Source organism: Pygoscelis adeliae, unplaced genomic scaffold, assembly GCF_000699105.1.
Source record: "Pygoscelis adeliae isolate BGI_AS28 unplaced genomic scaffold, ASM69910v1 Scaffold156, whole genome shotgun sequence".
NCBI lineage: Eukaryota > Metazoa > Chordata > Aves > Sphenisciformes > Spheniscidae > Pygoscelis > Pygoscelis adeliae.
Genome location: NW_008825016.1, coordinates 5314023 through 5329585, shown reverse-complemented (window position 1 = coordinate 5329585; position 15563 = coordinate 5314023). Strand labels below are relative to the sequence as shown.

The following is a 15563-nucleotide window of genomic DNA, read 5'->3' as shown; positions in this document are numbered from 1 at the left end:
TGCTTGAAGTACAGAAGGATTTTTTTTCTCCCTTCAAAGATGTGTCATGCTGTTTGGGATTTGAATGATAAAGATATCACGCAAGATGAAACTGACAAAAATGATGCAAAAAAGGGACAGAGGCTTAGAAATACACATTATATTCCTTGCTTATGTAATACATCAATAACAGTAAATTTCTAAGAGAAAAATATTCATTGGTACATACATCCAAAAAGAAATGTACAAGTTAGAGAATTGTGTCCACTGTCAATAAAAACTGCTATACATCTTTCCCTTTCTAAAGGGCTACCTAGGTAGACCTTTTAGGAGACATTCGGATGAGGTAAAGCAAAATAACCAAGTTAAATAAGAACCACTTAACTTACCTGAGAATGTAAAACAGACAGAAGTCGGTAGTATTCTTTAAGTTCCTGATGTAAGGCTGCACAAAAACTCTATAAGAAAAAGAGGAGAAAAAAGAAAAAAAAAAAAGAAAAAAATCAGGAAAAATCTTTCTGGTTTAATCTAGAATAACTTTTATCCTATGACCACACTGTGAAGGTAGTTAGAAATTTTCTAAAAGGAATCAAGCTACAAGTTTCAGCACAAAAGCCAACTCTTAGAAAACTAGCCAACGTATAAGTGCTTCCCTAAGAGATGCACAGACCTTTTCCAAGAATATATACCCATTGTCAAGTGTTTGTTTCTTGCTGCCTTAATTCTATCAACAGATTAAACTATAACAAGCATAACTCTCCAAGTAGATATATCATCTCAATAAAGACATTAATAATTACCATAGGGATGTGCAAACCATAACATGACCCAGAAGAAATTTTCTTTAATAATTATGTAAAATAGAGTATGTAATAAAGTAATAGAGTTTCCATTTCAGGAACGCCTCTAGTAACAGAACACAGAAGTTAGGCAACCATCATTATATTTACAGCCTAGACTATATGACATGAACAAGAAAATGCAATGCTCATAAAAGAATACTCCCAGTAAGTGCTGCTGGATCAAATACTCTATATTTTTGGCCTTTTATCAATTTACAGTTGTATATGATTCTTTCACTTGACACAGACGAAATGAATAACACTAAGTATATCCTAAGAAATCTGTAAAATGTGCAGAGTTTAACAGGCCTGAACTAAAGCAAAGATTCCTCTTTGTAAAACAATGCTAAGCACAGCTACTTTGCATTGTTTAAAAATAAGTAAAGGTAGATTTTTAAAACTATTCCTGAAAGAATACTTGTTTAGTAATGGATAGTTTTCCACAGTTTGGGGTCCTGGGGTTTTGTAATGTTCTTAACCTAACATACAGACTAAAAAAATTCCTGCAACATATTTTCTAAAACTGAATTAAAAATATGGCTTATTAAGTTTGGACTGAGTTGAAAATTTTGGACTTTAAGCACTTTTGGGGGTTTTTAAAATTTTTTGTTTGGTTGTTTTTTTGAAGAGTAGTTCCGTGCACACACACAAATTCTTCAGAACTGATTTCTTAACCAATTCTCAGCTAATTATTTTGATATCTATTTTAATGGATTTTTTTTTAACAGGAAATTCCCCAGGACTTTCCCCCTCCACCCCTTTTAAAATCATCACAATCAAAGTAATTTGGAAAAAATAAGGAAAACCTCACACAAAAAGAACCCAAGAGCTTAAAGTAAAATATTTATTCACTAGAGTATGTACAAGGGAGAAATCATTACTACAAGCACAAGGAGAAAATAAATCTTCTTTCTGCTAAGAGGCCTACCTGCTAAGAGGCTAAGAAGCCTAGAAAAAAACATCATTAATCTTGCCATTGTATCCTTTATAAGGAAAGAGGGTTCCTTTCTTCAACTCAACATTATAAATTGGAAAGAAATTTGAAATTCATTTTATTCCAGCAGATACCAACGGGCAAAAAGAAATCCCCTTATGTGTAACCCCACTTTTCATTTCTTCTCACTTGCTTCTTCAGTACATTTTTTAACCTATTAAAGTAGCACTTGCCAAGATAAAGGGCGGAGTAGAGCCTCCAAGAAAACATTCAAAGGCACTATACCTCTGCTCAAAAAGTGAGAACAGTAATCACTGACTTCAGTAGCCAAAAGGATTTAGGATCTAACTGGCCATCAACTTTTCAGAGCAGCTTTAGAAGTTAAAATTGACATCCAGCGCCAATTCCTGCATTGCAAACTACAGATTTTTGTTTCCCAAACTGTTATGGAAAACTGGACATTATCCTAGATTTGGTCTACAGCAAAAAGAGCATTCAGGAAGGATACAGAACGCTTGTTCAAGAGAAAAAAATTAAAATGCCCACTACCTCAACTGGTTCTAAATGGGCAAAATGTCAAAATATAAGGCAAGTTATATTTCATTGCTGATTATTCTTTTCGCTCTCTGAGGACAAAGTAGAACTTAGATACTAAGCAGCAAAAGTAGAAGAATATAATGTTTAAGTGCAGTATATTGTTATATCTCTACTCCTAATAATTGTCAATACCTGACATTTTGCATGGTAAAAACAGTCACCAGAATCATATAAAAGAGGTGACAGATATCTTATCCTACGTGTGGTTTAAACAGGGGTTTATGCAAGCATTCTTTTAAAACATTAAGCAAAAGATGCTTTAGAATGCACAATATATTCTTATGCTAAATTCTTAATGCATAGTGTGCAGCACCTGAAATTGTCAGCTATAAAAGCCATGAAGAGCAATGGTACATACTCTTTTTGCCCAGATACTGACAGCAGGAGTAGAATATATGTTTTTATTTGTACACTTATGTTCTAGAAATATATATAAGTGCTTGCCTCAAGCAAAATTAACAGCATTAGAGCTATGCAGATTCAGCTAACTAACTGCACAGCCTTCTGCACAGGATCTGAAACCTGCATATGGCAGCTAAGATATTGCACATTTAAATTCACTGAAGAATTAAAGTTCTCCCCTTGCTGTAAACTTAAGATTAAAGCCAGAGACAGTACAAATAAGCATAAGCAGGAAGCTGCTACATAAAGAATAAGAAACTTCACCCAAATATAAGGGGAAGAGTCTGAAGAAAATGCATATACAGTAGCACTACCATATAAAACATGGAAATCAGCATTGGATCACTAGAAAAATAATTATTTATATGTAACTAAAAGGGTTACTAGGAATAAGAGACAGAAGGGAACAGAATAAAACATTAGAAAAGTAGGAAGCACTACAGTGTCTCTACTGACCTCTTAAGAAAAATTAGATTGAAGGGAGAAGCACTTCAATTTCTTGGCAGATTGGGTAGGATGTTATGGCTAGAGGCAAGGATAACATTTCTGTCGACTCAGAAGGGATAATATCCAGTTTTACAGAAGGAGCAAGTGAGAGGAAACGGGAATGCCTTAGCAGTAAATGTGGTTTTGGGTATTACAGCAGCTGTGAAGTTACTGTAGACTACAAATCATGATGATGAAACCTATAAAAACAAAAATTAACATTCTTTTGATGCTGTATTCAAAAGAAAGGGTAGAAGATAATGGGGTATTTGCATTTTATGTAAGTTAGTGCAGTATTAACACATGAACATGAATATTAGCCGACAGGAGTGTCTCTTCCTGTTACCCTAACAACTGAATTGATTAATTAGCTCAGGGATGCCACCATCCCATTTAAGCAATGTTTTTGTTTATAAACATGCATAAGCACTTAAAAAAATACAAATTTTTAAAAAAAGGAGATTAAGAAAAGGAATCTATGCATGAGACTTTCCAGTTACAAATGACAGGGGCAACTCCTTCTTACAACCAGCCAGAACAAATGCCTTTCCCTTGCCTTCAGACTATGACCCATACCAAAAGTGGCAATCCATAGGAGTAGTAAATCAAAGGATGAATGATCCAGGCTCCAAAGTTTATGATTCATTCTAGTACTGCATTTTAGTTAGTAGTTTCTAAGGGAAACAAGACCAAACTATTGTAGCAAAATCAATTTTTCAGCTGACTTACCTGTCCCACAAGTCCAAAAGCACGATCCAAACTCCTCTGGTCTGTGTATTTTCTTATTTTATTATGCAGCCATCCCAACTCTGCAAGTCTACTTGTAGTATCTCTGAGAGATTTGGACAAGCTCACCTACAAAGTTAACAGAAACAATAACTTGCAATTTTAAGTCAAATCTACCATGCCAACTCTTGTTTCTTCACGAAAGCCCCTCTTTCTCATAAAACAAGCCAGTTCAGGAAACAATCATTTTACATTCTACAGCAGAGATAGTACCAAAAAAGCGGACAACCATGTAATTAGCATTAAATGTATACACATAAGCATTGAAAAGGCAGCAGCAACTTTGTGACCTCCCCTTTTCCAAATCTTAGTGTAACAGTATTCATACGCTCTTTTTACATTAGGCAATTATGCAGTAACAAAAAGGTCTTCAGGAAAAGAGGAAGAAATCCAAAATTATGTGATGTAGAATCACACTTCATCTTATCCTGATAATCAGCAAGACTGAAAATATTAGAGCTCTAGAAGAAGAGTCAATGACTGAAACTAATGAAGAAACCTAGAGAAAAATAATTAGTTACTGCTACATCTAAACCAAACCTTTAAAAAGAAGACAAATGACCCAATGCCAGACTAGGTATCAGGAACCAAAACCTACAGAATCCAAATTACAAGTTTAAGTCCGATCCACCAGTAACAGCTTTTATAAGCTATTTAATCATGTGCCCCTCTAAGGTCTTCTAGTCTGTTTCTACTTTTCTTATACCAGGTTCTCACTTCACCCTGCAAGCCTGCCTTAGTCCCAACACCCTATTTAACTACTACTATTTTCATCTGAGTCGGCACATTTCTTCCTTTAAATTGCCAACACAGCAAGTTCCTCTTGCTCCTACTTCAGATTTGCTTCTACCACATTTTGTCACATTACCCAAGAACACCATCAAGTTTTCAAAATTTTGTTGAATAAATAAAAACAAACAATATGACTGATCCATTAGGCCAAGAGGCAGAGATTGACTTTTGCCCACAGCAATTGGGCCTATCTCACCTCTACAGACAATTTTAACTTGGAGAGCCAGCTGGAACAGTCCAAACCAAAGCAAGGAAGTACACTGACAAGCTGAACGGATTGCTAAAGAACTAGAGATCAAGCTCACTCATTAAGCCTTTCAGTTAGCAGTACAGGCATTCTCTAAGATAACAATAAGCTACAAGAGCCCTTTAGCCACAGCAGTGTGGACTTGAACCAGGCAGCAGCACTTGGTTGTAAGACCACAGTTCAGTCCCTGGCCCTCTTGCTTAGATATACAGGCACAGCTTTAACTTCTTGAACAACTTCTATAGGATAAATTCTAGCCCAAACAAGCATGATTGGACACAGTTAGAAACTCTGCCCACAGCTAAAACCAAAGAGATGACATAAGAACTATTTAGAATTCTACAACTACAGAGTACTTGGCAAGTATTAAGTACAATACATGTCCGCTGGAATCAAATGAGGAACAAGCAAAATTGGCTTAGTGTTATTACATTTGTATCTCTTAGATCAAATCAGAAGCTGCTAGCTTATACAGTGCTGAATGTCACCAACAGATCTAATATTAACGTTGACATTAGAAAACATTCAGGCAAGAGTAACAGCTTGGAAAGTGTGTTTCTTTCTGGAAAAAACAGACTGTGTACAACGACATTTTCTTTGTGCAGCTGAGGGAAAACTACATGCTTTGACTACTTCTCTGCCTAACATGCAGTCAACACAGCTAGAGGAAGTATGATCTTGGTCCTCCTTGTTCACCAGAAAAAGCTCCAGCCCTAGTCAGTCAAACACTTTCATCTTCACTGGGTCCAGTAACTCAGTACAAGTGCCAATAAGGAAGAAGGATGGAAGACAACTGACTTCACAAAAATAACTGAAGACACAAAGTTCTCAGGAAGAAGCATTACTGACGACAAACCATCTGAATAATCAAACTCCCTGTATCCACAGAATTAGGAGTTCAAACTAAAACAGTTTTTCACCTCAAACTAGCTTACTTGATACGAAAACTACACAGAAAACTAATGAAACCCAGTGCCAATTTTGCAATCACTGATCAAGTTTACTCCACATTCCTCTAGAAAAATCTATTATGCTACCTTTCCTTTGCCATATATAATCTAACTTATATATGGAACATAATTAACTCAGTGCAGGCGTTGAGAAATTACAAACTCTGCAGCATCTACAGGTGCAGAAGATGACATCCTTAAGAATCTGTTTATTAACAAGATTTAACTGATTTAACAAGATTTAAGTTTTCCATTTTTTCCTCCACTAAGCAGCCCTAACTGTCATTGTAAAGTTACAGGGGAACAATTATACATTTCACTTTTTGCTATTATAATGGAGGAGAAAAGGAAATTAGTTCAGTTATCATCAACATTACGGTAAGTCTACTGTGCTCTTGGCACATGAAATGGCCCAAAATCAACTCCCCACCATTGTAGGACTACATCATCTTGTCATAGTATAAAGTTCTTAATACAAGTGAAAATTGGAAGCACTGTCTTTCCATTTGAACAAAAACATGAAAGCCAATTAGCGAGCTGAAACTGAACTGTGATGCAGTGCTATCTAAATACTGAATAGGGAGAAGATGCTAAAGCAACTAGCGCCATTTTTTTTTTCGTTCTTTGCTCAGCTGACACAATCTCACCCTTGGTTTGTTTTTTTCCACACTGCAAATATGCTTAACATCTCACCACCTTAAAGTCAGATCTTCTCTCTCTCAGGCTTCTCTCTCCTGTTCCTCTGCCCCCTATGTGACACCTTCCTTCAAATTCACATCAGATGGATTTTCGATCAACAACAGGAGTTGAAAGCACTCTCTTCAGTTCTATCACCAGTCCTTTCTTGGTGATATGCACGATCCCATCTTATAACTTGTAAGTTGTAATCAAGCCCATGACATCAAGTGGCTAGCATCCATTCCACATCTCAGGCTGTTAAATTTAATCCAATAATAGTGTGATCAAAAGCCTGCATCTGCTTTATATTCATTCTTATACACTGGGGAGGGAAAATGATGACAAAAATCCTCAAATTAAGCCATAACTTAGGAGTCTTTTTACTGGCTTAATAGTTGGGAGCCTATTCACATCTTGTGAAATGCTACAGTTTCTTTCTGGGACCTAATCTACCCAATCAATTTTAAATGAGTACTGTTGAAACTACTCTATTGTACAAAAGAAAAAAAAGCTGGGGGGGAGTAGAGACTTGTGATAATATTTTAATTTTTGTTTTTTTAAACATATTTTTCATGGCTATTTTTCCCTATATACCTCTCTGCTCACATATGAAATACAAGTCACCATACAGTACCTTTCCCTCCACTTTATAGCAATTTTCCGAATTGCACATTTTGATGTTTTTGCCATCTATTCCCTGGAAGACATACAAAACATCTCTTACAAGGTTTGCTTCGGTTATTTCAACAGAGCCTAGAAAGAAAAAAAACAAAAAACAAAAAACAAAAACCAGTATTTAGATTTGTTGGGACAATTAGTTTTGATTACAACTTCAAAAAGCTATTTAGAAGCCTAGCCAAAAAAAAGAAAAGAGAAAGCCTGTGTTTATAATCTGTAAAGAAGTGTTTTAAGTCCTATTAACAACCTGACAGGAAAGCCAAGAATTCCCTTTTACCTGCCTCTACCGATATCTGGGATTCTCTCAGAGCAGGTCAGCTTGTATGACACAGGGCATGTTATATTTTAACCAACACTTCAACCAGTTCTTAAACTTGTTATCTTTTCTGATTCAATCACCAGTGCAAGCATCATAATAATGAAACAGCACCACCTGCTTTTGTAACTTTATTTATCAAGAATTAAACAATTTCAACTACTATCCAGAAATTGAGATGCTACAACATGCTTCTCCCAAATTTGACAGCACTCTTACTCTCATCAGTTTGCCTCCCCAACAATCCACTTTCCCAGAACAAAAACAACAAAAAATAAATTCTGTTCTTATTTTGGCAAAAGTAGCCATCACCTCAAGATGCTGTTTAAAACTCCGACTCCCCTCATAATACTAAGATGTGCACAAGAGTAGCTAGTCCCTTTTAGGAACTCTTAGTGAAATGGTAGAAGATTCAAGTGCACATTTCTTTAACTGGTAAATAATACAAGGTATTAATATCAGCCAAACAATGCTCCTGATTATACCGTCTGTGCAAGTGTAGCAATAAGAAAACTCCAATTAACAGCAACCACCTTTAGAAGAAAACAACCCACCATTTAATTAGTTAGAAGAATTTCATATTCATAGAAATATATCTTCTTGACAATAGCCTTTTATATTCTGAATGCAGCTCTATTTCTACATCAACCAGTGACTTACATTTAAGACAACTGTCAGTCCTTATACCCATCCCACATAAGACTCAAGTCACAGGTGCTGGCTGACTGAATGAAACAAGTTTGTACTACTCTTTACGGCAATTAGTACAACAACAATAAGAGGCAGTGCTAGATTTTATGGTTTTTTATATTTTTTCCTGTATTTATACATATATTAAATCATGTGTATACACACACACATACACACACACATCCTCTTGCACATCAACAGTATTGTTAATTAGGTTCTACATGCCAAATGCTGCCCTCAGGTATACCAGTACAACTCTGTTTGGTCTATAAACTGTTGCTTTGTGCACTGTTACTCGTAAAGATGCAGGGGCTGGCAGAGACTGTATTTTAGCTTCTAACTACCCACACTTCTTTGTATAGGAGTTATTAAAAAAACCCAAACATAAAACCCCACATCTTTTATCTTTCTTTGCCAGAGAGTAACAGCACTGTAGGATGACAACATCTGCCATTAGCTCTCTTATTCAGAAAAGTCTCCCACTTTTACAGTAAAAGTAGAGCAGGTTGAAACTTACACAATTGCCACAGAGATCATCTGTTAAACAATTTATCCTTAGTTACACTTGTGTAAATTCAGAACAGATCCTCTAGGCATCAGTTTCAAGTTTACAGCCGCTTAATCAAGGAAATAAATCAGTAATGTTTATTTTTTATTTTATTGACAATATTTTATTCGCTCTAAATACAACCACCGTAAACAGTGTGCTAATTTAAAGAAAAAAAGTTTTACGATCTCTATATTCCAGTGCACATTTCCAAGTTTTAAAAGACAGAATCACAAATGGATGAGTCTATTTCAACAAGTTTTATTCATTGAGCTCTCTTTCTGACTTTCTAAAAGCAGTAGCATCTTCTGATCAAAAGCGTGATCATTACTCACAAACCACAATCACTCCATTCTGACAAACACTGCAACGAAGTCAGTTGTTTAAGACCAGAACACATTATCAAACCAATCACTGCAAAAAGAAATTAACAACCAGCCACAGAGATTGTGGCCAAATATACCAGTCTTGCATATTTGCTTCTATCATTCTATTGAATACCTTCTAGCAAAACACTCCTCAAAAAATTCAACATGCTATAAAACTATTTCAAAATCATTAAAAAATAATGGAGGATACAGATAACAATTGTAAAAAGTTATCTTTAACAAATGCATCTTCACTCACCACTTGTATCCCCTTCTCGCCTTGACCTTGGCACACCACGGGAAACAGCATTTGAAAAGCCTTTTGAGGTAGTGCTTTGTAAAGAAGGCTGGCTTGCAGTTAGAGTCCATGCGAGACGTGACCCTAATTGCTGACGGAGGCAATCTCCAACACCTGGAGCTTGATAGGATTGTCTAGAAGGACAAAAGGAAGAAGCATCTTTAAAAACTTTGATTCTATACCCATCACCTGGTTTGGGGTATGCAAATTTTGAGAAATGCTCCAAGCTTGAGTTTGTTTTTTGTGAATGTTTTGTTTGTGGTTTTTTTTTTTTTAATAAAGGAACCTTAAAAAAGGGTGCAGAACATACAAGCAATTTATTGCTTCCTAGAAACCTACACTTTCAAAAAAAAAAACCAAACCTGTAGAAAAGAAAGGAGGTACCAATTTGACAAATATGACTTCGTATCACAGACTGACTTTGTTCACACTGAACTGTGTAGATATGCTGAAATGGATTAAAAGTGAAGTCAACTATAATAATAATAAACAACACTCATAATAAACAACAAATATTTGAGTTTTGTTATTAATTGAAACTGTAGTTACATGCCAAAGAACTAAAGGAAAGTAGAGAAAGAGGAGAAAGCTCACTTTCCTGCTATTCTACTGTTTAGGGTAGTTTGTATGAAATGCCTGAAGATGGGAACAAGGAGGGAGCACCTAGACAAGCTCCGATTTCTCTCCCTCTCAAACTTGTCAATTCTTCTCACAAAAACAATCTTCAACATGAAAAATGTTAAGACTAGAAGTTGACTTTCTGATTATTTCTGTATCATGATGATGAAAAATAAAGTTGAAAATATTTGCAAGGGATTTTTGCTGCTGACCATTCCTCCCTGCTCCCACAACTGAATGTAAACATTTGGAAATATATACATATTAAAAAAAAAAAAATAAAAGAATTCCACAAAGCTGTGCAAGCACAGTTGCATGGAGAGATAGAACAAGACTGCAGCACAAATGTCCATGTAAAAAAGTCGAGGAATGCCTTCCCTCTCCCAGCCGCCACATCATAACTCATGGGATGGTCACTTCTATGATTGTAGCTAGTGAACAAGAACACAGCCCGCAAGACAGAGCAACTCTGTTGTGCTCAGCATTTGTAGCACCTCAACTAGAGAAAAACACTTAATTTAGGTTGTTACACTTCAAGAAGAATGTACTCTAGAAACAAAGGTAAACATGTATAAAGAGAAGTTCAGGAGGAATGAAGCTCACCAAAAGATCTGATCTGGGTTGCCCAGCTCACGGACTACAGGACTAAAGAGAGAGCAGTGAAATTGCTATAAAAACGAACAGTCTGAACAGGTCAGACCAAGAATATGTCAGGAACAGGGTAGGTTCTGCTGATGTTTTTAAGCAAGCAGATATACAAAATAACCTTACTGACATACCTTTCTATACTGTATCAAGATTATATAATGGTTGAGGTTGGAAGGGACCTCTGGAGATCACCTCCTCCAGCCCTCCTGCTGCAAGCAGGGTCAACTAGAGAAGGTTGCCTGGTGCATTGTCCAGTCATGTTTTGAGTATCTTCAAGCATGGAGACTACACAACGTCTCCGGGCAACCCCTTCCAGTTTCACAACATCCCCCCTGCCCCCAAACAGACACCCCACCTCACTGCAAAAGAAGTTTTTTCCCTTATGTTTAACTGGAATTCCCAGTCTTGTAAGTTTTGCCAATTACCTCTTGTCCTTTCCCTGGGTACTACTGAGAAAAGTCTGGCTCAGTCTTCTCTACTCCCCTGGTCAAGTGTAATCACAAGGTTAAGATCCCCCTGAGCCTTTTCTCCTCCAGGCTGAACAGTCCCAACTCTCTCAGCCTCCCCTCATATGTCAGATGCTCCAACCCCTTAATTAGTCTGTGGTTCCTTCTCCAGACTCTCTTCAGTCTGTCTGTGTTTTTTTTCATACCATAACTGGACCCAGCATTTCAGATGTGTCCTCACCAGTACTGAGCAGAGAGGAAGGTTTACCTCCCTCAGCCTCCTGGTGATGCTCTTCCTAATGCGGCCCAGGAGGCTGTTTGCCTTCTTTACCACACATTACACACTTATGTTCAACTTGGTGTCTACCAGGAACCCCAGGACCCTTTCTGCAAAGCTGCTTTGCAGCCAGTCAGCCCCCAGTATGTACTGGTGCATGTGGTTATTCCTCCCTAGGTCCAGGACTTTGTTGAACTTCAGGAGGTTCCTGTCAGCACGTTTCTGGAGCCTATTGAGGTCCCTCTGAACGGCAGCTGAATCACCTGCTTTATTAACTACTCCTTCCAGTTTTGTATCATCTGCAAAATTGCTGAGGGTGCACTCTGTCCCATAAGGTGGGATGAAGGTGTATAGGATCCAGCTCCTGGGCTACACCATTAGTGACGAGTCTCTAAATGGACTTTGTGTCACTGATCATAATCCTTTGAGCCTAGCAGGTCAGTCAATTTTCAGTCCATCCCGCTGTCCCATAGTTTATTAAGTTTGTCAATAAGGATGTTACAGGTAGACAGTGTCAAAAATCTTACTAAAGTTGAAATAAACAACATTCACTGCTCTCCCCCTGTCCACCAAGTCAGTCATCTCATCATAGAAAGCTGTAAGATAGGTCAAGCATGTCCTTCCTTTCTTAAGTCCATGCTGACTACTCCTAGTCCCCTTCTTGTCCTTCACGTGTCTGGAAATGCTTTCCACGATTAGATGTTCCTCCACCACCTTCCCAAGTGTTGAGGTGAGGCTAACCAGCCTGTAGTTCCCTAGATCCTTCTTCCTGAACAAAGTAGCAACATTTGATTTCTTCCAGTCTTCAGGAACCTCCCCCAGTTGCCATGTTTCAAACATCGCCAAGAACGGCCTCACAATGACACTGGCCAGCTCCCTCAGCACTTGTGGATGCATCCCCTCAGGTCCCATGGGCCCTGATCATTCTCTGCCAGGGGTAAATTGGGAGCAATGAAGATTTTCCAAGGGTCTCAGGGTGCTGGGCTAGTCTTACCAGCACAGACCAAGGCAAAGAAAGCACCAAGTACCTTGGCCTTTTCCATACCATCTGTCACCACAGCCCCTGCCCCTTGAGCCTTCCTTTACTGCTTATATACTTGTAGAATTCTTTCTTGTTGCCCTTCATGTCCCTTGAAAGATTCAACTATAGGCGGGTTTGGTCTTTCCCTGCACTCTGGATGCCCCTCTGCACCTTCCCCTGCTTCCATCTTTTGTGCACTTTTTTATGTCTGAGTTTTGTTAGGAGCAGCTTGTTTATCCATGTAGGCCTCCTGCCACCTTTGCTTGAATTCCTGCTTGTCAGGGTAGACCATTCTTGAGCTTGAAGGAGATGATCCTTGAATATCAACCAGCTTTCAGGTCAGGCAGTTGGACTAGATGATCATTGTCAGTCCCTTCAAATTGAACTATACTATTCTGTCCTGAATCACTCTTTTCTCCAGGGGATTCTCTCATGGGATTCTTCCAAGCAGATCCCAGAAGAGCCCAGGTCTCCTCTCCTGAAGTCCAGGGATGGGATCATGCTTTTTGCTCTGCCTCCTCCTTTCAGAATCCTGAGCTGCACCATCTCATGATCACTACAGCCAAGGCTGCCCCCAACCTTTGCCTTCCCAAACAGTTCTTCCTTGTCTGTAAAAAAGTCCAGCAAAGCACTTATCATCATCTCCTCAATCACCTGTGTCAGAAAGTTACCACCAGTGCACTTCAGAAACCTTCTGGATTGCTTGTACCCTGCAGCACTCCCCCTCCAGCAGATACTGTGGTGATTAAAGCCCCCCATGAACACCAAGGCCTGCAAATGTAAGGCTTCTTCCAGTTGTCTGAAGACCTCATCTACTTCTTCCTGATAAGGCAGTCTACAGCAGATGCCCACTACAGCATCACCCATGTTGGTATGCCCTTTAATCCTAACCCATAAAGTCTTAGCTGGCACCTCATCTGTCCCTAGGCAAAGCTCCATACATTCTTGCTGCTTTCACATAAACAGCAATTTCCTCTCCTTGCCATCCTAGCCTGCCCTTTCCAAAGAGCCTGTATCCACCCTCTGCAACACGGCAGTGGTACAAATATCCCACGTTTTTGTGATTCCAATGAGATCATAGCCCTAGTACAGCACACAGACCTCTTAAGTCCTCCTGTCTGTTCCCCATGCTGCCTGTGTTCGTGTAGGCACTCCTGCAAAGTTGTGCTGATGTCCCAGAAAAGGTATGAGAGCTTCCCTTATAAGGCTGTCCTCCCCACATTCCTCATTTGTGTGCACACACTTGGGTGGACCACCTTCTGCCCTGCTCTGTTGGTTTCAAGGTCTCTCTTGACCACCCCACCCCACACCTTTTGCTTACTAACCTGGTCTACCACCTCCTCACTCAGTCGCGGGGCACAGTCCTCCCATAATGTTCCTAGCTTAAAGATATCCTCTACTTGTACATCCAAGATACACCATACAAACCTAGTACTGACAAAGTCAAGAAAGTATTTGTATTGTAAAGCATACTAATACCAATAAAATCCAGTTGTATCAGCACCGGTTATTAGTTCCGCAATACGAATTCTGTATTTGAGATGTACCATCTCAAATACAGATATTAAAAAAAAAATTCAACTCAAAATAAAGCTGTGGTACTTTCTGAAAATGCATCTATTCCGATTTTGTGTTTGTTTTGTGACTGTTGGGGGTGGGGAGGAGAATTAAGAGACAAAAATATGGTATCTTTCTCTTTTCTGATTACAAGAAAGGAAAGAAATTAATACAATTTCCAAAAGTTAGTCTTATATTAGGAATTTGGTCAAATCATAACCCATAAAGCTTCTGTTAGGACAAAATAACAGGGCTTAGCTCATTTCTGCATCCCTTAAGAATATTTTTTTTTCCTTTTATTATATTCTCTTGAGTCTTTCTGACACTAACCACAGTTTCTTGAAAAGCGATGTCCCCATTGCTTTTGGACGAAGGCTTTATTTCCAGGCTTTTTAGTTTAAGGCTGAAACAGCTATACAAGTAAGTACAGTCTTCACTTTTACAAGTTTCGTAACATTCTGTTCACTTTTCCATGCTCAGCTTCTATGAAGCAATGTATTTCCAGGTGTATATTACAGAATGACCGTTGAATACTCCCTCTCACAGACTATGAACACATTCATTTTCCCTCCATAGAACATAGACTCTGTGCAGTGCATCTCTGTCAGGATTTTTAGAGCTGCATGGGTAATACAACATGACATCCAATGGCACAAGAAGGCCTCAGATTTTGAACATGTAACTGTCTGTGTTGGCTTATTTAGCAAAGTCAGTAACTGGGTAATCATCTTATGGCTTACAATGTCCAGCTTTTACTCATCAAAAATCTGACCTATTTGGTATTTGAATGTTTTCGTTCCAAATGTAGATTCATCTTGGTATGAACAGACAATTAAACCACTGCTGAACAGTAGGCGTTTTAGGATTTTTTTTTCTAATAGGTAATTTTTTTTAATCAACTCCTGTATAATTTTTAAAAACAAACAAACAAAAAACCCTGTCCACTCAAGGTGCAAGACTGCTCTAGTACACAGCAGGCTGGCTGTTGAACATGCTTACAAGAAAGTCAGACCATGCAAGAAAGGTCACCCACTTGAAAATGAAGAATATTAAGTCTACTGATTTGACACTGGCTGAGGAATGCTTAGTAAAAGGAACTTGAGTGAGGACTCTGAATCCAGGGTGTTTACAGAAGAAAGATAAAGACTGTTTTATAGGGTTTCAGAGAACTGAGAAATTTGGAAAAGGACTTGGCACTAGAATCCAAACGAGTGGATCCACTGAAATATCAGCTGTTCAGCAGATAGCCAAGATTAAGTTTAAGAATGGATACATTTGGCCAGTCATTTATGGCTTCATATGGTCCTATGACAGCACTTGATATTCGAAGTGTTCAGCTAAGGAACTCAGTTTCTATGCACCTACAGTGGTATTTCCAATGGCATACAAAGGGAGGGTGGGGGAAC

The 15563-nt window shown here is 38.3% G+C and overlaps 1 protein-coding gene across 1 annotated transcript in view; it reads right to left on the bottom strand.

The window, feature by feature from the left end:
- The window catches only part of TUBGCP3 (tubulin, gamma complex associated protein 3), a 72521-nt gene that overhangs the window by 25306 nt on the left and 31652 nt on the right, over window positions 1-15563 (bottom strand). Inside the window, exons 6-9 of the mRNA XM_009326313.1 lie at window positions 9552-9724; window positions 7328-7446; window positions 3970-4095; window positions 369-437 (exon numbers count right to left, since the gene is read on the bottom strand). Coding sequence (XP_009324588.1) covers window positions 369-437; window positions 3970-4095; window positions 7328-7446; window positions 9552-9724 — 487 coding nt within the window. The remainder of the gene's footprint in view (window positions 1-368; window positions 438-3969; window positions 4096-7327; window positions 7447-9551; window positions 9725-15563) is intronic.